General features: G+C 43.0%; 2 protein-coding genes across 20 annotated transcripts in view; one reads left to right on the plus strand and one right to left on the minus strand.

Annotated features, from left to right (window-relative positions):
* Positions 1–13,910, minus strand: part of FAM126B (family with sequence similarity 126 member B) — a 99,939-nt gene extending 86,029 nt beyond the window's left edge. For 2 of the 17 annotated variants that reach the window (XM_043524823.1, XM_037912923.2), the window contains exons 1-3: positions 13,700–13,837; positions 12,105–12,146; positions 2,421–2,518 (exon numbers count right to left, since the gene is read on the minus strand). The gene's annotated coding sequence lies outside the window, so the exon portion shown is untranslated. Of the gene's footprint in view, positions 1–2,420; positions 2,519–3,404; positions 3,423–12,104; positions 12,846–13,633 lie in introns of those variants that run through there. The other 15 variants (XM_043524816.1, XM_043524824.1, XM_037912922.1 and 12 more) reach the window with 15 other exon arrangements.
* On the plus strand, positions 12,265–23,147 carry NDUFB3 (NADH:ubiquinone oxidoreductase subunit B3). Of its 3 annotated transcripts, none has more exons than XM_043524829.1 (3): positions 12,265–12,356; positions 19,443–19,578; positions 22,871–23,147. In XM_043524829.1, exons 1-3 carry the CDS (start codon positions 12,296–12,298, stop codon positions 23,025–23,027), a joined length of 354 nt encoding a protein of 117 aa, XP_043380764.1. In that variant the 5' UTR covers positions 12,265–12,295; the 3' UTR covers positions 23,028–23,147. The 3 variants fall into 3 exon arrangements, with proteins under 3 accessions (XP_043380764.1, XP_007071919.1, XP_043380765.1); XM_007071857.4 differs by lacking the exon at positions 12,265–12,356 and adding an exon at positions 13,877–14,017; XM_043524830.1 differs by lacking the exon at positions 12,265–12,356 and adding an exon at positions 14,026–14,436.
* Positions 23,148–23,671: the final 524 nt, after the last annotated feature.

Genomic DNA, 23,671 nt, shown 5'->3' on the forward strand with positions numbered 1-23,671 from the left:
TGAAAAAATGCTCCCTTTTGTTTGTTTTAAATCTGCTGCCTATTAATTTCATTTGGTGACCCCTAGTTCTTGTGTTATGAGGAGTACATAACACTTCCTTATTTACTTTCTCCACACCAGACATGATTTTACAGACCTCTATCATATTCCCCCTCAGTCGTCTCTTTTCCAAGCTGAAAAGTCCCAGTCTTATTAATCTCTCCTCATATGGAAGCCATTCCATACCCCTAATCATTTTTGTTGCCTTTTTCTGAACCTTTTCTAATGCCAATATATCTTTTTTGAGATGGGATGACCACATCTGCACAAAGTACTCAAGATGTGAGTGTACCATGGATTTATATAGAGGCAATATGATATTTTCTGTCTTATTATCTATCCCTTTCTTAATGATTCCCAACATTCTGTTAGCTTTTTTTTAATGACAGTGTACATTGAGTGGAGATTTTCAGAGAACTATCCACACTAACTCCAAAATCTCTTTCTTGAATGTTAACAGCTAATTGAGATCCCATCATTTTATATATATATAGTTGGGATTATGTTTTCCAGTGTGCATTATCTTGCATTTATCAACATTGGGCAACAAAATGGCAGATGAAATTCAGTCACCCAGTTTTGTGAGATCCTTTTGTAGCTCTTTGTGGTCTGCTTTGGACTCAACTATCTTGAGTAGTTTTGTATCATCTGCAAATTTTGCCACCTCACAGTTTACCCCTTTTTCCAGAACATTTACGAATATATTGAATAGGACTTGCCATCTTTTCCCAGCACCAGCAAACAGTTGGCACGTGGAGAAGTTGAGGGATCAAAGCAGATGAGACAAGAAGTCGTGGCAGGTACACGGATATAAACAGAGGTAGAAGGTGGCAGTCATGGTAATAACAGCTGTTTTGCTGACACAGACAAATCAGGAAGCATGAATGGAGGTTCCAATCTAACAGCGGTAAATGTTGCTGTCACCGAATACTCATTAAATTAAACAGTGCAGAAACAACTGATGAATGCTTAACTAAAAACACTGGCTCAATCTATTCATTCCTAAATTCACATTATATACTTTCAAAATTCCTTTTAATCCTTGCTGCACTCTATTTTAGACTAAGTAACAAGGAGCAGACATGACAGCATTTAAAGAGCTTGATGGTTTCAAAGATTTTTATAAACTGTTATCTACGGAAGTACAAATCAAGAACTTGACAATAAAAGCATTATAAACTTCCACAACTCACCCACCATACTGAAACAGGTCAGTTACCATCAAACAGTGATTATAGTTACCGTCAAACAGTGATTATAGTTTGGTCAACATCTTAAGGATCGAACACAATAGCAGTATTAATTAAGTATTCAAAAGAAACCTGCTACAGCCCAAGAATTTTGAACAAAACTGATTCCTAGCTATTATGAAACAAGAATAAAAGGCTGAAAAAGCAGAGGAAACTAGTCATTTTCTACTGTACATCTAAATTCCTCCTGCTCCCCTTTGACCAGCTTCTGGACCAACAGAATAATAGTCTAAAAAGGTAAAATTGTTAAATTTCCCAGTTACAACTAGGGTGACCAGATGAAATGGACAAAATATCGGGACACATGGGGGAAGCAAAAAAAAAAAAAAGCCAGAGCAGCCAAAGCCGCAATATCGGGACAAATGGCATCCCAACCGTGCATCGGTCAGGACACGGGACAAAGAACTAAAAATTTGGACAGTCCCGATTTTATCGGGACATCTGGTCACCCTAGTTACAAACAATGGAAGGATTCAGGCTTTTATGATGCTGGTGCTTTGTCAATCTTCCTTACAATTTCTACACTGAGGGACACATTATTTTGTTTAAAAGACTCACTAATTTAAAATCATTCCTGGTATATCTCCAGTGAAGTACATGGAGTGTCACCAAAGATTCATTTATCCCGGTGTTGTTCCTAGAGAAGTTTTATTATAACAGAGTTTGGAGAAACATTTTTCTCCCATAACAAAATAAATGCTATACTTGGAAACTGCTTGTACTACTACTGTTCTACAACAACCAACACATGTCAGGGCTATGGCACAAAAAGCATTTATTATTGATACCTGCTGAATATTACTTTCAGGTATTTTCAGCAAGGCAATATGTCTAGTGGTTAGAACAGGAGCTTGGAAACCTAGTGTGAAATGCCGATACCAATGAAATCAATGGTAAAAACAATCATTGACTTCAATGGAGCCAAGATTTCACCGCTCATTTCTATTGCCCAATGTGTGACCTTGAGCAAAACACTTAGTACCTCATATCTGAATTCCTAAACTGTAAGACTGGGATATACTTACTATATACTTTTATAAAGTGCTTTGAGATCCTTAGCTGATTAAGTACAAGATACTGTATTATTACCACTAGAACCACAGCACATCTAATACAAGTAAAGAACAGTACCTGTCACTCTCCATGTTTCAACACAAGAATCCTCAGAGGCACTCAAACATCTGGGTAGAGGCCTTCTTTATCCTACTCATTCAATTTGTGATAAGTAACTGCACAAAAAAGAATCACTATTAGCATCAACCAACCAACTAGTTATGAATCCTAGCTGCAATACACAGTTCCTTGCACAGACTCTCTCCGAGAGGAAGGAATGACTTGCCACACAAACCAACATACAAATAAAACATTCCAAAGGAAACTCCAAGCTAAAAAGACACACACACAGTAATACAGTTAACATAACCTTTGAAGTAGTGCAAGTATATATTATTAGCGTCCACTACCCTTTGCCCCATGGCATAAACACGGAAGCTGTACACAGATGCTTCTCCTGTAATTAAAACAATTGATTGTGAACACTACAAACATCTGACATATGAAGAAAAGGAGTACTTGTGGCACCTTAGAGACTAACCAGTTTATTTGAGCATGAGCTTTCGTGAGCTACAGCTCACTTCATCGGATGCATAGCATATCGTGGAAACTGCAGAAGACATTATATACACACAGAGACCATGAAACAAAACTTCCTCCCACCCCACTCTCCTGCTGGTAACAGCTTATCTAAAGTGATCATCAAGTAGGGCCATTTCCAGCACAAATCCAGGTTTTCTCACCATTCCCCCCCACACACACAAACTCACTCTCCTGCTGGTAATAGCCCATCCCTCTTTGAAACCTCTCTTTATAATGCGCATGATAATCAAGGTGGGTCATTTCCAGCACTAATTCAGGTTCTCTCACCCCCCCCCCACACCCCCCTCCAAAAACCACACACACAAACTCACTCTCCTGCTGGCAATAGCTCATCCACACTGACCACTCTCCTTACAATGTGCACAGCAATCAAGGTGGGCCATTTCCAGCATAAATCCAAGTTTAACCAGAACGTCTTGGGGGAGGTTTGTAGGAAAAAAACAAGGGGAGATAGGCTACCTTGCATAATGACTTAGCCACTCCCAGTCTCTATTCAAGCCCAAATTAATAGTATCCAATTTGCAAATGAATTCCAATTCAGCAGTTTCTCGCTGGAGTCTGGATTTGAAGTTTTTTTGCTTTAAGATAGCGACCCTCATGTCTGTGATTGCGTGACCAGAGAGATTGAAGTGTTCTCCGACTGGTTTATGAATGTTATAATTCTTAACATCTGATTTGTGTCCATTTATTCTTTTACGTAGAGACTGTCCAGTTTGACCAAATGTACACGGCAGAGGGGCATTGCTGGCACATGATGGCATATATCACATTGGTGGATGTGCAGGTGAACGAGCCTCTGATAGTGTGGCTGATGTTGTTCGGCCCTGTGATGGTGTCCCCTGAATAGATATGTGGGCACAGTTGGCAACGGGCTTTGTTGCAAGGATAGGTTCCTGGGTTAGTGGTTCTGTTGTGTGGTATGTGGTTGTTGGTGAGTATTCGCTTCAGGTTGGGGGGCTGTCTGTAGGCAAGGACTGGCCTTTCTCCCAAGATTTGTGAGAGTGTTGGGTCATCCTTCAGGATAGGTTGTAGATCCTTAATAATGCGTTGGAGGGGTTTTAGTTGGGGGCTGAAGGTGACGGCTAGTGGCGTTCTGTTATTTTCTTTGTTAGGCCTGTCCTGTAGTAGGTGACTTCTGGGAACTCTTCTGGCTCTATCAATCTGTTTCTTCACTTCCGCAGGTGGGTATTGTAGTTGTAAGAATGCTTGATAGAGATCTTGTAGGTGTTTGTCTCTGTCTGAGGGGTTGGAGCAAATGCGGTTGTATCGCAGAGCTTGGCTGTAGATGATGGATCGTGTGGTGTGGTCAGGGTGAAAGCTGGAGGCATGTAGGTAGGAATAGCGGTCAGTAGGTTTCCGGTATAGGGTGGTGTTGATGTGACCATCGTTTATTAGCACTGTAGTGTCCAGGAAGTGGATCTCTTGTGTGGACTGGACCAGGCTGAGGTTGATGGTGGGATGGAAATTGTTGAAATCATGGTGGAATTCCTCAAGGGCTTCTTTTCCATGGGTCCAGATGATGAAGATGTCATCAATATAGCGCAAGTAAAGTAGGGGCGTTAGGGGACGAGAGCTGAGGAAGCGTTGTTCTAAATCAGCCATAAAAATGTTGGCATACTGTGGGGCCATGCGGGTACCCATAGCAGTGCCGCTGATCTGAAGGTATACATTGTCCCCAAATGTAAAATAGTTATGGGTAAGGACAAAGTCACAAAGTTCAGCCACCAGGTTAGCCGTGACATTATCGGGGATAGTGTTCTTGATGGCTTGTAGTCCATCTTTGTGTGGAATGTTGGTGTAGAGGGCTTCTACATCCATAGTGGCCAGGATGGTGTTATCAGGAAGATCACCAATGGATTGTAGTTTCCTCAGGAAGTCAGTGGTGTCTCGAAGGTAGCTGGGAGTGCTGGTAGCGTAGGGCCTGAGGAGTGAGTCTACATAGCCGGACAATCCTGCTGTCAGGGTGCCAATGCCTGAGATGATGGGGCGCCCAGGATTTCCAGGTTTATGGATCTTGGGTAGTAGATAGAATATCCCAGGTCGGGGTTCCAGGGGTGTGTCTGTGCGGATTTGATCCTGTGCTTTTTCAGGAAGTTTCTTGAGCAAATGCTGTAGATGCTTTTGGTAACTCTCAGTGGGATCAGAGGGTAATGGCTTGTAGAAAGTGGTGTTGGAGAGCTGCCGAGCAGCCTCTTGTTCATATTCCGACCTATTCATGATGACAACAGCACCTCCTTTGTCAGCCTTTTTGATTATGATGTCAGAGTTGTTTCTGAGGCTGTGGATGGCATTGTGTTCTGCACGGCTGAGGTTATGGGGCAAGTGATGCTGCTTTTCCACAATTTCAGCCCGTGCACGTCGGCGGAAGCACTCTATGTAGAAGTCCAGTCTGCTGTTTCGACCTTCAGGAGGAGTCCACCTAGAATCCTTCTTTTTGTAATGTTGGTAGGCAGGCCTCTGTGGATCACTATGTTGTTCAGAGGTATTTTGGAAATATTCCTTGAGTCGGAGACGTCGAAAATAGGATTCTAGGTCACCACAGAACTGTATCATGTTCGAGGGGGTGGAGGGGCAGAAGGAGAGGCCCCGAGATAGGACAGCTGCTTCTGCTGGGCTGAGAGTATAGTTGGATAGATTAACAATATTGCTGGGTGGGTTGAGGGAACCATTGCTGTGGCCCCTTGTAGTTTAGAAAGTTTAGTGTCCTTTTTCTTTTGTAGAGAAGTAAAGTGTGCGTTGTAAATGGCTTGTCTAGTTTTAGTAAAATCCAGCCACGAGGAAGTTTGTGTGGAAGGTTGGTTTTTTATGAGAGTATCCATTTTTGAGAGCTCATTCTTAATCTTTCCCTGTTTGCTGTAGAGGATGTTGATCAGGTGATTCCGCAGTTTCTTTGAGAGCGTGTGGCACAAGCTGTCAGCATAGTCTGTGTGGTATGTAGATTGTAATGGATTTTTTACCTTCAGTCCTTTTGGTACGATGTCCATCTGTTTGCATTTGGAAAGGAAGATGATGTCTGTCTGTATCTGTACAAGTTTTTTCATGCAGTTGATAGATTTCCACTCCATGCGGCTAAATGCAGTGCCTTGCATAATGACAGGTTTCAGAGTAACAGCCGTGTTAGTCTGTATTCGTAAAAAGAAAAGGAGTACTTGTGGCACCTTAGAGACTAACCAGTTTATTTGAGCATGAGCTTTCGTGAGCTACAGCTCACTTCATCGGATGCATAGCATATCGTGGAAACTATTTTTTTTTTTCCTATATTTTTTTCCTACAAACCCTCCCCAAGACGTTCTGGTTAAACTTGGATTTATGCTGGAAATGGCCCACCTTGATTGCTGTGCACATTGTAAGGAGAGTGGTCAGTGTGGATGAGCTATTGCCAGCAGGAGAGTGAGTTTGTGTGTGTGGTTTTTGGAGGGGGGTGTGGGGGGGGGGTGAGAAAACCTGAATTAGTGCTGGAAATGACCCACCTTGATTATCATGCGCATTATAAAGAGAGGTTTCAAAGAGGGATGGGCTATTACCAGCAGGAGAGTGAGTTTGTGTGTGGGGGGGGGAATGGTGAGAAAACCTGGATTTGTGCTGGAAATGGCCCTACTTGATGATCACTTTAGATAAGCTGTTACCAGCAGGAGAGTGGGGTGGGAGGAAGTTTTGTTTCATGGTCTCTGTGTGTATATAATGTCTTCTGCAGTTTCCACGATATGCTATGCATCCGATGAAGTGAGCTGTAGCTCACGAAAGCTCATGCTCAAATAAACTGGTTAGTCTCTAAGGTGCCACAAGTACTCCTTTTCTTTTTACGAATACAGACTAACACGGCTGTTACTCTGAAATCTGACATATGAGTAGCTCAATGCTTTTTCATTTCATTCCCTGCAGGAATAACTCACTTTAGGTCAGGCACCTGCACAAACTCATGGTTCCCAAAATTAGAGATGTACCACCCAAGGGATTGGAAACCCATGACTCCCAATATAGATTGTATACACAGATCTTGAAGAGCAAGATTTTTGTGTTTCTTAATATCCTGCTGCTCACCAGAATAGAGCAGGCAGATTGTAGAGATGCAGTGACACGCACATACCTGACAGGTTTCAGAGTAACAGCCGTGTTAGTCTGTATTCGCAAAAAGAAAAGGAGTACTTGTGGCACCTTAGAGACTAACCAATTTATTTGAGCATAAGCTTTCGTGAGCTACAGCTCACTTCATCGGATGCATACTGTGGAAAGTGCAGAAGATCTTTTTATACACAAAGCATGAAAAAATACCTCCCCCCACCTCACTCTCCTGCTGGTAATAGCTTATCTAAAGTGATCACTCTCCTTACAATGTGTATGATAATCAAGTTGGGCCATTTCCAGCACAAATCCAGGTTTTCTCACCCCCCCACACACACAAACCCACTCTCACAAATCTTGGGAGACAGGCCAGTCCTTGCCTACAGACAGCCCCCCAACCTGAAGCAAATACTCACCAGCAACCACATACCACACAACAGAACTGCTAACCCAGGAACCTATCCTTGCAACAAAGCCCGTTGCCAACTGTGCCCAAATATCTATTCAGGGGACACCATCACAGGGCCTAATAACATCAGCCACACTATCAGAGGCTCGTTCATCTGCACATCCGCCAATGTGATATATGCTATCATGTGCCAGCAATGCCCCTCTGCCATGTACATTGGTCAAACTGGACAGTCTCTACGTAAAAGAATAAATGGACACAAATCAGATGTCAAGAATTATAACATTCATAAAGCAGTCGGAGAACACTTCAATCTCTCTGGTCACCTGATTACAGACATGAAAGTTGCGATATTACAACAAAAAAACTTCAAATCCAGACTCCAGCGAGAAACTGTTGAATTGGAATTCATTTGCAAATTGGATACAATTAACTTAGACTTGAATAGAGACTGGGAGTGGCTAAGTCATTATGCAAGGTAACCTATTTCCCCTTGTTTTTTCCTACCCCGCCCCTTCCTCAGACGTTCTTGTTAAACCCTGGATTTTTGCTGGAAATGGCCCACCTTGATTATCATACACATTGTAAGGAGAGTGGTCACTTTAGATAAGCTATTACCAGCAGGAGAGTGGGGTGGGGGGAAGCATTTTTTCATGCTTTGTGTGTATAAAAAGATCTTCTACACTTTCCACAGTATGCATCCGATGAAGTGAACTGTAGCTCATGAAAGCTTATGCTCCAATAAATTGGTTAGTCTCTAAGATGCCACAAGTACTCCTTTTCTTTATGCACATACCTGGTCATGTAAAGACCCACACGTCAAAACAAAGTTGGCTGGTAGGCTAATTTTAGGTCTGCTAGCCTTAATATTGTTTTAATAACTAATTAAAAAGGGACTCTAATAACTTTTCCAATTTAGTTAGAAAACCTTTTCCCTGAACAAGATGCAGTAAGCTAATATTGCATTGAATCTGTATCTAAGTATCCATTTGAGATGCGTAGTCTCATCTTGATACACAGGAGTTATACAAGTATATTCCCAGAATCAAGTATTTTTAAATTACTGGCTAGCCCAAGTATGTCATTTGACAGGAGAGTCCAAGGATTCAAAGCAAATAAGGAGAGGCTGATCTCAAAATTCAAATCTCATCATGTCAGTATCTCAACATGGAGATTTGTGTTTAGCCAAATATAAAATCAATTAATTTTAAACATGTCAGTTGATATCTAATTAATTCTTGATTAGCCATTTTGCGTATACCAATTATTAGAAAAAAGAATATTCTACATAGGTTTTTCTTTAATACACATAGGATGTCCTCCTCCAAAGCTCTAAAAGGTGGCAAATCCCAATTTTTTAAAACACTTTGCAATTCCTTCTCTGAAAACCTCCCACCTTGGCTTTTACTAAATCTAAGAAAGTATCAAAACTCAAAGCCGAGTATTTTGCTTATTTCTAAGCGTGTCTCCTACTTTGGTAGCACACACTGGGACATTTGGTGACTTATCTGTTCCAACCCTCACCCAAAGAGACATTTGTTTGGAAGAACTCCTCCCACTTTCTTCCAGTTATTTCAACTAATTGTCATGAGTCTCCATATATTGCTGCAGTGTTAGTTATGCACCTATAACATATGACTAAATTATACCAGTATAACTGATATCACCCATACAAGAACAGTCCTCTGTACATAAAAATACTTAACATTTAATTAGCAGGTCAAAGTCCAGAAAAGCTGTAAGAAATTATATTTGATTATTTTTTAATGGTGAAAATGTATCAATCTTAAACTTATGAGAAGTTAACTTAAGATATTTCCATCACAAAATCTACTTTTTTTAGTCCACTAAAATCCAGTGGACTCTCACCCGGGGCAATTAGAAAGCTTTCCTGAGTAAATGCCATCAACTTCTGCAGAATTTTTATTTTAATAAACAGAAACCTAGTTTTAAAAAATAATATTTGGAAGGTTATCTTCAAAACTATGAACCTATTCTTCAGCCATAGAATTTGGCATTTTCCAAGAAGCCACAGAATTCAGGATTTTTGCAACAGTATTCACCATTTTGCAGCAGCCAATCACCTGACATTTTGTTTTCTGTATCCCTGCTCTGCTAGGACAGGTTTGCAGCTGCCAAAAGGGGAGTACCGGATTACAGTGTGAGCTCCCTGCATTGTTCTATGGACTGAGGTAGCAAGGAGTCAGGGAACCAGACCTGAGGGCACCTTGCAGCCAGAGAATGAGGGGAAACTAGAAGCATAAGTGGCAAGTTGGGCTGCCTGGAGACTAGAGCAGCAAGTACCAGGGAAAGGGATTACTGAAATTAAAAATTCCTACTTTCATGGTAAACATGGGGGGGGCGAGGAATGCAGTTCTGTGCCAGTGAGTCAACTCAGACCGGGGGGGGGGGGGGGGGGGGGAAATCCCTTAGTGAAAATGTGAAAATAATTGTTGGTGAATTTTACATCTATTAGTATTTTCAAATATGACCCAGAGGTTTTTTGGGAGCGCTAGGTTACCAATGAAGGATATTTCATAGCAGGAGAATAAACTGACATTGAGGGGGAATTCAGTTCAAGCATTGTGCAGAGTACAATTACATTACATTAGATGGGCATAAAGCAAAGAATGTGATATTGTATTTGAGTTTGAAAGTAGCCGCATCATTTGTTGGGTAATTATATCCTTCTAGCTGCGTATTTATTATTGTTCATATAGTACCATAGCTGTACACAAGATTTTAGAACAGTATGTACCAAAGAAAGCATTTCCAGTATACCATCTCTGTCTTCTCTGTCTGCTCCCACTGATCAGAAAAAAGAAACCTTGCACTCAAACACATTAGGTCTGACACAAGAACCCACAGCTGGCAGAAGAACACTAACTGCAGCATAAGAAGTTCTCTTACAAGAGGTTAACCTTTTGCTGTGGTAGATAAACCAAAGCACGTCTTGTAAGAATTTAGAAAGTTTATAAACTATCTATGATTATTGTGCCTGGGCTCTGCTCAAGGTTTGTACATTTTCTGCTCCACAGTCTGCTACTACAGCTCTGTTCAGGTAAGAATTTCATATGGTATGGTTGTGCTGGATAACAACATTCTACTTACATAAAAGTGCTGTTCTACCGCACAGAATCTTACATTTCAAGTCTAGAAACCAAGCCAGGATTCCATTAATAAGAAAAATGCTTAAGTATATTTTGCCAAGTATCAGAGGGGTAGCCGTGTTAGTCTGTATCCACAAAAACAATGAAGAGTCTGGTGGCACCTTAAAGACTAACAGATTTATTTGGGCATAAGCTTTCATTGCATCTGAAGAAGTGGGGATTTTTACCCACGAAAGCTTATCCCCAAATAAATCTGTTAGTCTTTACAGTGCCACTGGACTCCTCGTTGTTTAAGTATATTTTGATATCACTAGTGTTCTCTCTCATTCCAATCTCTCTGACAACATAAACAATGGCTTTATATTAAAAACTGCTAAACTGTTTTTCAAGTTCAAAATCCTAATTATACATGTTCTTGTAGCTTTATAACAGATAAAATGGTTATTTGGAGAATAAGTGTATTGTTTTCAGAAAATGATCATCACTACTTTATAGCTATTTCTAGAGCATACAAGAAACACTTGAACAGTTCAATTTCATACAATTTAGGAGTTAATATTTCTTTAAGCACACAGAACCCCATGAATGCAGAATCAAAAAGGGTCCAAGAAATCAGAAGCTCATCATAACTTTCCCCTCAAAGGGAAGATTAAAAACCAAGGCTGGAATACAACATGTTTAAAGATCACCTGCAAATTTCCCTCCCTGAGGGAAACAACAATCCTCAGCAGTAATGAACCTGAGGCAAGTCCCCAACAACATTCACTGGCTACAAAAGGAAGGGAAGTATTTCACAGGTAGAGATAAATGAACCTCACCTTATGTATTCAAAACCTTCACTTTCCAAGCTATGAAAAACCCAACCAAAGAAAGCAAACATGTTTGCCTCCCCCTGCTCTGACACTGCATCCACAGAACAAAAGAGGCAGCCCTGGATCTTGCAGATTTTATCTCACAGTGAAAAATATTAATCTCTGAAACCAGGTAGAGACAGTCTAGATTAATCCGTTGGCTTTCTACCTGGAACAGTTTCACTATTAATATGATGATAATGGCATTGCTACTAAAACTCCAGTCTTCACTCTCTACTTGAGCACCTTAATAACAAAAGCAAAATTTGAAATCCCAAAATAAATAAAATATTTACATACTAATAGAAGATTCTATTAAGTAAACCCATTTTAAAATTGGTCAATATCATGCTACAAACCCAGGCTTATGCCCATACAAAGCAAAATGTGGTAAATAATTTCAATGTGTACACTGCCACAAGAAATGGCATTATAGCAAAATCTACAATTTAGTAATGATTACACTGCTAACCAGTTACTTCTCAGATTAGAACAAAAAGCAAGGACTACACACTCAATCATGAAGGGAAAAACAATTTGCACTAACCAGGTGAAAATGTAATTAACTCTTAAAAATGGCACACAAAGGTTGCCATTATGAGTCTTCTTACTACAGTCCCTGTTAATCGTTCTCTTCACACATTCCCTAGTGGCAATCAGCTAAGGGAATAAAACAGTAATTACATTAGAGAATCTCTGCCCCAAGAAATGCCAAACTTCCACTTACCTTTTACTGTAGATTCCAGAATTTCACGTTTCCCAACTCTTCCTGAGAAAACAAATATTTGATGGTATACTGAGACCCAGTAATCCAATCACTTAAGAAAAACCTGTTCTCTCTCTGGATTTGAGTATCAGCATAATTACCATACGTGTGTATAGTGTGTGCATTAAGAGGGTATCTCCATAGAGATCTGTATGGTGCAGACCTCCTTCCGACTCTGTATCGCTCTTTCTGTAGGAGATAGTCAGTGTGTATGTGAGTATAACAGAGAGGTTACATAACCCGTAGATACAGAAATGTCTCTATCATTAGGCATGTGTACTTATCCTGCCAAATTCCATTCTTTTCTCGCAACTATTGCTGCATGCCTTGGGAGCAGGGTTCCTGAGCTAGATCCCTGTCTCTTTTGGGGACTGTGATGTCAGTAAGTGAGAGCTCCAGAGGAGAAAAGTGTCTGTAAGGAGGAAGGTTTCCGAGTGCCCATGGGGAAGGGTCTACACAGAAGGGGAGTGAGAAGGGGTCCCCGGGTGCCAGGGGAGCGGGTCTATACGGGGTAGAGGAAGGGGTCCCCGAGTGCCATGGGGAGGGATCTATGCGGGGGAGAGGAAGGGCTCCCCGAGTGCCATGGGGAACGGGTCTATGCGGGGGAGAGGAAGGGCTCCCCGAGTGCCATGGGGAACGGGTCTATGCGGGGGAGAGGAAGGGCTCCCCGAGTGCCATGGGGAACGGGTCTATGCGGGGGAGAGGAAGGGCTCCCCGAGTGCCATGGGGAACGGGTCTATGCGGGGGAGAGGAAGGGCTCCCCGAGTGCCATGGGGAACGGGTCTATGCGGGGGAGAGGAAGGGCTCCCCGAGTGCCATGGGGAACGGGTCTATGCGGGGGAGAGGAAGGGGTCCCCGAGTGCCATGGGGAACGGGTCTATGCGGGGGAGAGGAAGGGCTCCCCGAGTGCCATGGGGAACGGGTCTATGCGGGGGAGAGGAAGGGCTCCCCGAGTGCCATGGGGAACGGGTCTATGCGGGGGAGAGGAAGGGGTCCCCGAGTGCCATGGGGAGGGATCTATGCGGGGGAGAGGAAGGGCTCCCCGAGTGCCATGGGGAACGGGTCTATGCGGGGGAGAGGAAGGGCTCCCCGAGTGCCATGGGGAGGGGTCTATGCGGGGGAGAGGAAGGGCTCCCCGAGTGCCATGGGGAACGGGTCTATGAGAGAGGGAGGCGGGCAGGGGTCCCCGAGTGCCAGGAGAAGGGGTCTATGTGGGGCAGGGGTCCCCGAGGAGGGGTCTACGCGGGTGGCGGTCCCGAGTGCCGTGGCAGGTGCCAGCACGGGGGCCCCGCAGCCCGCGGGGTGCCGGTGTCTCAGCCGCTCTCGCACCGTGCGGACAACGGGGGCCCGGGCTGTCCCGCGAGCAGAGGGGCCCGCCCGTGCCCAGCACCGCCTGAGGGAGGGTCCGGGTCTGACCTTCTGCCGGCCCCGCCCCACGGCTACAGCGAGGAGCGCCGCCGCACCCTCTCCCTGCCCGCTGCCCCCGGTACCTGCCGCCCCCTCTCCCGTCCCCTTCCTGCCTCCTCTGCGGCCAGCCCTGCAGCGCCGCAACGCACCTGGCCACTGGGCCGCTCCCTCCCCCCAACAAGCGCCGCGCTCATTGGCTATTTCCGCCTCTCCCTCCACTCGTGCTCCGGCCCAGGGCCGCGAGACACCGGGGCTGGGAACCCGGGACTCGCCTCCGAGAACGGCAGCTGCAGCTCCGGCGAAACGGGGCGGGGCCTCGGCGCCGGCTCGGAGCGATCGGCAGCGGGGCAGGAAAAGCTCCCGGAACCTACGCGCCCGGTAGCGTTCCCTGTCGGAGCCAGTCCCGACGGCGACTTCCGCTTCCGGGGCCGGTGCGCCCGGACTGGGCAGGGTGACGGAGCGGCCAGGTAACGGGGAGGGGCGGAGAGGGCCCAAGCGCTACGCGGGAGGCAGCGGTGTCGGTTCTCCCCTCCCCCGTCCCTGGGCGAGGGCATCGTGCGTTACCTCACCCGCCCCCACCCGCGGGCGCTGCTGGGGCGTAGCACCGTAGGCCCGGAGACTGGAGAGGTCATCGAGTCCCCTGCGCGCCTGGCGGGGCTAAGTCTGACCGAGCGCATCGCTGGCCGGCCTTTGTCCAACCTGCTCTTAAAAATCCCCGCCGCTGGCGATTCCACAGCCTCCCGAGGCAGCGTCTTCCCGCGCTTAACGCCTGACGGGAAGTTTTTCCTGAAGTCCAACCCACACCGCCCTTGCTGCCAGTTAAGCCCCTGGCTTCTTGTCCTGCCCTCAGAGGTTAAGAAGAACAATTCTCCTCACCCTCTTCCGTGTAACAACCTTTCACATACTTGAAAACTGTTATCCTGTTCCCTCTCAGTCTTCTCTTTTCCAAACTGTACAAACCCAATTCTTTCAATGTTCCCTCGTAGGTCATGTTTCCTAGACCTTTAATCATTTTTGTTACTCTTCTCTGGACTTTCTCCAGTTGTCCACATCCTTCCTGAAATGTGGCGCCCAGAATTGGACACAATACTCCAGTTGAGGCTTAATCAGCACGGAGGAGAGCAGAAGAATTACTTCTTGGGCCTTGCTCACACCACTCCTGCTAATACATCCCAGAATGGTTTTTTTGTTTCTTTGTTTTTGCAACAGTGTTACACTGTTGACTCATGTTTAACTTCTGATTAACTATGACCCCCGGATTCCTTTCTGCAGTACTCCTTAGGCCAGTGGTCTCCAACCTTTTTATGCACAAGATCCCTTTTTTTTAATTTAAGTGCAACCCAGGATCTACCCATCCCCTTCCCTGAGGCCCCGCTCTGCTCACTCCATTCCCCTCCCTCTGTCACTCGCTATCCCCCACCTTCACTCACTTTCACTGGGCTGGGGTTGGGGTTCAGGAGGGGGTGTGGGCTCTAGGCTGGGGCTGAGAGGTTTGGAGTGTGGGAGGGGGCTCTGGGCTGAGCCTGGGGCAGAGTGTTGGGATGCAGGAGGGGATGCAGGCTCTAGGAGGGAGTTGGGTGCAGGAGAGGGCTCCAGGCTGGGGTGAGTGTTGGAGAGCAGGAGGGGGTATGGGGTGCTGGCTCCAGGAGGGGGCTTAGGGCTAGGGGTTTGGGGTGCAGGCTCCTGCTGGGCAGCACTTATCTCGAGCGGCTCCCAGTTGATGGTGCAGTGGGGCTAAGGCAGGTTCCCTGCCAGCCCCACGCCGTACCCAAAAGTGGCCATTATACCCCTGTGGCGCCGGGGGGGGGGGGCAGCACATGGCTCCACACGCAGCCCCTCTCTGCAGGCACCACCCCTGCAGTTCCTGTTGGCTGCAGTTCTCCATTCCCGGCCAATGGGAGCTGCAGGGGCAGTGCTTGTAGGCAGGAGCAGCACGTGGAGACCCCTTCCCCCTCAGGGGCATGCAGGCTGCTTCCTGGAGCAGTGCAGGGCCAGGGAAGGCAGGGAGCCTGCCTTAGCCCTGCTTCACCACTGGACTTTTAGCAGCCAGAGATTGTGATCGACTGGCAAAGGCTCCAGGATCAATCAGTCGATTGCGATCTACTGGTTGGTGACCACTGCCTTAGACAGTCTTTTCTCATTTTGTATGTGTGCAACTGATAGTTCCTTCCTAAGTGGAGTACTTTGCATTTGTCCGTATTGAATTTCATCTTATTTACTTCAGACAATTTCTCCAGTTTGTCCAGATCATTTCAATTTTAATCCTATTTTCCTAAGCACTTGCAACCCCTTCCAGCTTGGCATCGTGTGTTACTTAACCCTTTCCAACCCGAGTGCTCTTCCTCTCCTCAGCCCTCCCCCTTCCACCACCCCCACCGCTGTCCCTGGGAATGGGCATCTTGTGTTACCTAACCCTCCCCTACCCCTTGTGCTCTTCCTTCACCCAGTCCCCCCCTCCGTGTGCCCCTTCCCACTTTGCCACCTTCACCTGATTTTGCCCCCCCCCCCCCCCCCCCCCCCCCCCGCCAACTTTGAATGTTTCTAATTTATTTACATTTCAGTGACTAAGGGATTTTTTAAAAATCACATAGCCTCTTCTGACCTTGATTTTCTGCTAGGGCTATAAACATAAACCACCACAGAAATAAGTCACCTTTGTAGTGGGTGGGAGGCAGTGCAGCCTGGGCAGGGCAAGGATTGGGAGCCAGGAAACCCAGGCTCTGCCACTGAACTGCTGTGTGATGCTGTAAGTGTCTTTGCACTTGGAGATTTAGGTATGAAAAATGTTGTATAAGTATTTAAGCGTTGCTCTTTGGAGGCACTGTTCATTGGCCCCTGGCTTTGTGCCGTCAACCACATGAAAAGTGCACTAATAGCCTAGGTGTGTTTGTCTCAGTGCTCTGTTGCTATTGAAGAATAGCTCACTGGTTTTTAGATGTGATACACTGTATACGTGTTCCAAATATTTTTTTTTTTTTTTTTTTTTTAGTATATCTTCCCATGAGGAAAAATGGTTCCTAGTAGAAGGATAACTGGGAAAGGGTTATACAAATCTCTTCCTTACTATTTTGATGGGAAATATATATATAGTTATCTCCATCTTTAATTCTCTCATGCTTTCTTAGTCTTTGGACACCATCTCCCTCTTGTCCCCCAGAAGTCTTGGAGGCCCTTTCAATCACCTCTTTTTAGCACCACTACAGTCAACTAACTTCTGTTAAAAACTAGGAATACTGAATCATTTTTAACTTGCTTTTTCCAACAAAATGTGTTGAAATGTGGAGGTCACAAACCCCTGCTGATAGGACAGCTTAGTGTTTTTTGAAGAGAGGGCACTTAAAAATTGTCACATTTTCTCCTCCAGCCCTTCCTTCTTTTACTCATTAGGTAACCCTCTACACCTTCCCCCAAAATTGGCTTCATTAATCATTAGTTTTTATTTATAAAAGAGTCCATCCAAAGCTCTAGGTACGTGTACAACAATTTAAAACTCAGAACATCAGAATACATTCCCTAGTATCATAAAATAACTATCTTTGTCTCCACCCTCATCAGCTTGTCCTCTGCTTGTTTATGGGCCTTTGCTGTTGCTCCGTTGACTTCAACAGAGCTATGTTGTCTTATATCAGCTAAGGATCTGGCCCTATCTTTTTGTTTTTCAGTGATGAGGAGCCAAATCAGCTCCATTGGGGGTTGGTACACAGCTGTGACACTATCAGTAGTCCCAACAGTTAATTACAATATGAGTTTGGAAAGCCAATGTCCCTAGTTAGATTGACAGAAACACTGTTTTTGTAGGCATCATGTGAGTTGAATAATTTTAAAATGTTGTTAATAAATATTAACATGATCAGTGACGTTGATTTGTCTAACTTGATGATTTCCAAACTGGTCTGCTGTCCACTTGCCAAGGGCCACGAAGAGCAGGCTGGTCATATGGAGGAATTTAGATTAAACAATCAAAGTGGTTTCTTCTAGCCTTAAAAATCTGTGATTTAGGTCAGGGCTTAAACACTTTCATAGTTTGATTACATTGAGTCTGCTTAGTCTGATCAAATTCATTAAGACCAAGATGTCAATTTACTATTCATTTTTGGTTTATAATACATAAAAAAATCTGTCTCATGCTCTGGACATCTTTGATGTTTCTTTAAAACGCGTACAGTAGAGAATAATGCATCTGATTTTCACCATATATTTGAGATAATGGACTAACCCCTTAGTGCAAAAAGATTAAAGTACTCCCCCTCCCCAGATACCAGCTGTCCAACTTCACTTTCCCAAAAGTCTGAGTTTAAAAAAATGAAATTTTCAACATACCACAAAGGTCAACAAACTTGGGTTATTTCAGCCCAAAGACAGGGAGTGAGATCCAAATATGAAGGGCCCATATATACCTTTGTTGATGGCCATGGTAACAGTATTGCTCAGAGAGAGAGACGATCTTTTAAGAAAGCAGGATACAGGCTGTCCTAACTGGCATACAAATTGCAGTACATACCAATTAAAAAAAAAAAATAGATTCTTTGACATACTTCTATGGCTGTAGCTGTGTCCAATGAGACATTTGAGAACAGAGTGCAATGTTTCATGCATTCTGATATGTACACCTTGTCCCTCAAATTAAATACCGGTAGTTAAGTTTCAAAATATTCATTGGAGTTGCATGTACTATATAATAAGTAGAGCTGGTTGGGAATTCTTTGACAGAACACTTTTCATTGGAAGATGCTGATTTGTCAAAACCAAAATGTTGCAGAAACATTGGATTTCAATTGAACTTTTGTTGGGACGGTGTCTCGGTGGAGATGGAATTTCTGGTGAAAATGAGGGGGGGGGCGTGCAAGCATGTCCACAAACTCTATTCCCCCTTACTCCCCCTCTTCGGTTCCAAGTATTTTAATGCACAATTTTAAAGGAGTTGTGATTAACCAGGTTTATTAGGGTACAGTTTATGCAGAACTAAGCCATAGTAGCATTAAATTAGAGTATTAAAAGAGTGTCTCCTAAAATGGTAAATTGTGTCTTTCATTATCCAATATGAGATTTTTGAAGCCATAAGACTATTTTAAAATTTAAATTATTCAAATAAGGAGATTTAATGCATCAATGCTCAGAAAAAATGGTAATGTAATTTCCTAAATGGTAAAAAGATTTCCAACGTGAAATATTTCAATCAAAAATGTTAGAATGTTTATACTAGACAGTGTTTTTGAAAACACATTAGCATCTGTGAAAGGATCACAATGACATTACAATACCAAATTTGGGTAAACTGTCATCTCTAATGTCCTGCAATGTTTGCTTTTATATATTTCAATCATATGTAAATCCTTCCCATCTCCCTGGGCAACATCTCTAATGTGTTCAGCTTTGTATCCGAAAATCCACATAGTGCTAGTCACTTTGAGTAGAAACTAGTATTGTTCTGTAAAGAAGATAAATGCTAGCGTTAACAAATTCCCTTACAAAGATTATAAGAGAAGGATGTTGCCTTTTGGTACGCTAGCTGTCACTGGAGTTAAGTGAACTGAACAGTTAGAACCCCAGGCAGATTGGTCAAGTGCTGCTAATCAGAAATGATTTACCAAAACTCGTATAGCATACCTAATCATGAAAATTGACTTTTGAAGCACAGCGTGAAGGATCTCTACATTATTATGATTATTTTTATTATTATTAGAACTATTAATAAAACATCTATTTCTATTCTGAGGAGTACTGTTTACAACATTGCTGAAGCTGCCTCGGTACGGTACGGTGGTGTTAGAAATCACTCTCCCTCTCCTCCCCAATTTTCCGAAGGAGAACGTCAGTCTTAGGAAATCTGTTCAAACAAAAGTAAATTGTGTACCTTGAAAGAGCTGTTGTTTTTTTAATCTTTTCCTGCAGACATGGGGCATGGACATGAGCATGGTCATGGGAAAATGGAACTCCCTGACTATAAACAATGGAAGATAGAGGGTACTCCACTACAGGATGTCCAAGAAAGACTGGCTAAGCGGGGTCTCAGAGACCCATGGATTCGGTAAGTGAGAGAATGCATCATTCAGATATGTAGATACACACACATACACACACACACACACACGTGTGCACACTTCCTGTAACCTTGTGATGTCATTGTGGATGGTTCTTTTTAGCAAAAACGCTGGAAAAACACCTAGAGTACATCCGTTAACACACAAAAAATGTAGTTCATTTTTTGTGTAGAGGTTCCTTGTATTGCATTACCCTCAGAGCCTCCTCACATTGTAAAGTTCAGCCATACTTTGTGATGTTTTATGATTAAATGAAGACATGTCCTTCCAGATTTTGTTCTGCAGAATGGAGAGGTGAGCACTCTGTTTACATTTAGCCTGACCTATCCCACAAATACTTAAGTTGGGGAGTTTCATGATCTTGGCCTTCGTTGAGCAAGGCATTGAAACAATGCTTGAATTTAAGCGTGTGAGTAATCCTGTCCCTATTCAACAAAGCACTTAAGCATGGGCTTAAATCTCATTGATTTCAATGGAACTTCAGTACAGTATTTGCTTAAATGCTTTGCTGAATAGGAACAGGATTACTTGTGTGCTTATTAAGTGTTTTGCTGAATTGGGGCCTTTAATTGAAGTTTTGAACTGTAGCAGCAGATGGCTTGGGGTTTCATTCTGCTTTGTTCTATGTTTGCTAAGCAGTTCATGAAAATTATATAGAAAACTGTTAAGGTGAATCAAGTCATGGAAGACCTGATCTTAGTCCCCTGAACTGGGGAGGTATTTTACTCCCTGGAGCTATTATACATTGTTTAGATAGCTGTAGAGATAGGGCTTTGATGCGGAGAAATATATAACATTCTCCTTTACCATTCTTCAGCCTTCGGGAATGAAAAGTGGCATGCCTCATGCTCCATTGTCCCATTCTACAGGAAGACAAAAGCCCTACAATAGCTATTCCATGGTCCTATAGGGAAATCATCGTACCTGCTTCCTCCAATACTGCTATGCAGTTTTTACCATGAGTTTTGAAGCAAGCTGTTGGAGGGATATTGCTGTATCAGTTCTTCTTATGACCTATTGGGGGTGGGTTTGGGTGGATTGAGTGATCCTTTATTTGCTTTTATTTGTTCAGAAGATAGTGTAAGAGTATTACATAGTCTCTAACTTTGTCAATGACTTTATTTTAATGTTACCAGGAGTTGTTTTACCAGGTATTAACTATCTACGGTTATCAGCTGTCTCTGAACCCTACTTTGTAAGCCCCTGACATTCCGTTTTTTATTCTTGCTTCTATTTCTTGTGAGTTCAAGCTTATAAAATTCTCTCTAGTTAAATAGTTAATTTTATCTGGAGCACAATAATATTTATCTTTTCTACAGGAGTAAAGTTTACTACAACAAGAAAATGGCCATACTCCAACACATTCTTCCAAAATGCAGCATAAATAGCCAGTAAATTAATCCCACACCCTCTCCTGCACATGCTTCCTAAGTATATTGCTCTGAAACTGCTCCAAAATGCTGAATAGGGCTTAGAAAAACTCATACTGTTTATTCCCTTTCCTAGGTGAAAAATTGCTGTGTTTCTCAGAACACGGGTTTATGAGTTGAAAAAAATGAGTTGTTTACTGGATTTGTTGAATATTGACTAAGGGAGAAAGTGCAGAATCTCTTGTAGATTAAAGTATTGGATCTCTCCTGCATATCTTTGCCTAATGCAGAATTATGTATAAAGCAATGCTTAAATCCCACACTGAGACAAGCCTTCAGTACTAGTTTCATAGCAATCTCTTTAGTGAAGACACGATAGAAGTATCAAGATCTGTGTACTACATTTATTAATGTTGTCCTTCTGAAGAATATCTTGTACTAAGAATCCTAAAGTAGCAAAACCTCTCTGGGCTTTTTTCTTTTAGTTGGTATTGGCACCTGTCAAAAGGCTGGGAAATCTAAGACCAGTGTAGCCTAATTTATTTACGTACAACTTCTATGTAGATTTAGCCCTGGTGAACAAATACAGATTTATAGCCCTGAAGACTGAAATTCTTTATCCACTTAGTAGGAACAAAGTACTAGCATCTACAGAACAAGTCTCCCATCCAGTGTGCCTTAACCCTGAGGCAGAGACACTACCTACACAGGACAAAGGATAGATGAGTACCTACAGACCATTCAGTCCTTGACAACTCTGCTGAGACTCTCATCAAAACTATCAATCAAATGCAGTGATGGTGATTCTGATTTAGGTTCTTATCCTCTGGTAGATTGTTTTTTCCTTAGCTGTGTCTCTGTGTCCTCTGCAAATATGATAGTGGAATTCAGAGCTTTGTTTCTGGAACAGATTATATTATTTGTGATGGACTTAATATTTCATCTGGATCTGATAAGTCTAAGTACTTTATGACTGAAGTGGTAGTAACAGCTGTAGTTTACATACATGCTCAGTGAATTAAAGGCTTGCATAAGACAGATTGTTATGGTCTTTAAGCCAAAAGATAGAAAAAAAGAACTTCTATCTTTTTAAACAGCACAGAAAGGTCTATTCAAACTATGTTGAGAGTAAAAAGAAAAGGAGGACTTGTGGCACCTTAGAGACTAACAAATTTATTTGAGCATAAGCTTTCGTGAGCTACAGCTCACTTCATCGGATGCATTCAGTGGAAAATACAGTGGGGACAAGTTTTTTCATGCAGTTTGATAGATTTCCGTTCCATAAGGCTAAATTCAGTACCTTGCATGTTAATTTCACCAGTAAGACTCAAGCAAGGAAATGTCTAACGCTTTACCATTAGATGGTAAACTCTTTGGGTCAGGGATTGTCTTTTCGTTCTGTGCTTGTACAGTACCTAGCACAATGGGTCCTGGTGTCTGACTAAAACTCCTAGATGTTAAAGTAATACAAATAATGATATTTACACCTGCCTCATTCAGAAGTGGCACAGGAGCACTTGCTTCATTCACTCCATATCTTGTATATAAACAACTTGTGGGTTCTGTTTTTCCAGCATACAGAAAGTAAGTAGGACACAGAAACAGAAGACACTGCACATGTATAGCTAAAGTTGCAGAAAAAATATATTTTCTTACTGAAGGTGTCTTATGTGATCATGTAATATGGTAATTAAAGGTTGGCATGACACACATGCATAAGGGCGCATAGTTAACTTCATAGTATTTCCTGACGTTTCCTGAGTGCTTTAACTATGGAAACCTTACATTTTCAATGCATAGCTTTTTTGAATGTGTTTAACTTTTTGCATATAAATACATTTGTGTTGTCATATGGAATCTGAGTGGATCTTCTAACTTTGTTCTATCTGTCGGTTTTGGTTTTTCCTAGCAATGAAGCATGGAGATATATGGGTGGCTTTGCAAAACCTGTCACTGTTATGGACGTTCTCACCAAAGGTTTCAAGTGGGGATTCGTAGCCTTTGTGGTAGCTCTTGGGGTTGAGTACACACTGTTCCCTCCGAAGAAAAATGGAGGACATCACTGAAGATGGAGCAGCAGAATTTCTCAAAGTTATTTACACAGTTCTAAATTAAAACGTTATACAATAGCTTACTGCTTTTGTTGCATGTGTAAAGATGCCTATTAAAATTTCTCATTGGCAAGAGCATGTTTCTGTGGCTTTGTCATCTTGTCTTGGAGGGGAAAAAAATAAAAACTTACCAATGATGCTCCCAAATCTAAACCTGACTTGATTCATGGAAAAACAAGATCCACGTGAGATGATATGTATCATCGATTGAACTAGTGAGGAAAATAATATTGATGCTCTGCCAACTTGAAACTCCAAAAGAAGAAGCTGCTTGTACCCTATTGTACAGCTCTTCAAAATACTAACACCCCTCCTTTCTTGCAAGCTTTGATCAGCTGTGAAATAGTGAACAGATCAACAGTTAACTAACACTAGCCTTCGGTCGTAACTCCATACAGTGAATTGGAGCTGCCCGCAGAGGTGTTGCTCCAGGCTGTCTGCCAACTCAGGCTGAAATCATGCTTTTAAGGTTATCCATGCAAACAAATGGCTACCTAGACTTTTTTTTTCAATGCAAACTTAGATTCTGGAGCACATGTAATTTCTAAAAATAGCTTATTAACTGCTGACATAGGGCTTGTCTTCATTTCAACAGTTAG

This window comes from Chelonia mydas, chromosome 11, assembly GCF_015237465.2.
Source record: "Chelonia mydas isolate rCheMyd1 chromosome 11, rCheMyd1.pri.v2, whole genome shotgun sequence".
Classification (NCBI taxonomy): domain Eukaryota; kingdom Metazoa; phylum Chordata; order Testudines; family Cheloniidae; genus Chelonia; species Chelonia mydas.

What these genes read in the sequence shown, in the direction of transcription:
- NDUFB3 (XM_043524829.1), top strand. Translation starts at nt 12,296, where the DNA reads ATGGTGCAGACCTCCTTCCGACTCTGTATCGCTCTTTCTGTAGGAGAT. An exon ending in AGGAGATAGTCAGTGTGTAT is followed by an intron (nt 12,357 to 19,442) that starts GTGAGTATAACA and finishes CTTTTCCTGCAG; the next exon opens with ACATGGGGCATGGACATGAG. An exon ending in CTCAGAGACCCATGGATTCG is followed by an intron (nt 19,579 to 22,870) that starts GTAAGTGAGAGA and finishes GGTTTTTCCTAG; the next exon opens with CAATGAAGCATGGAGATATA.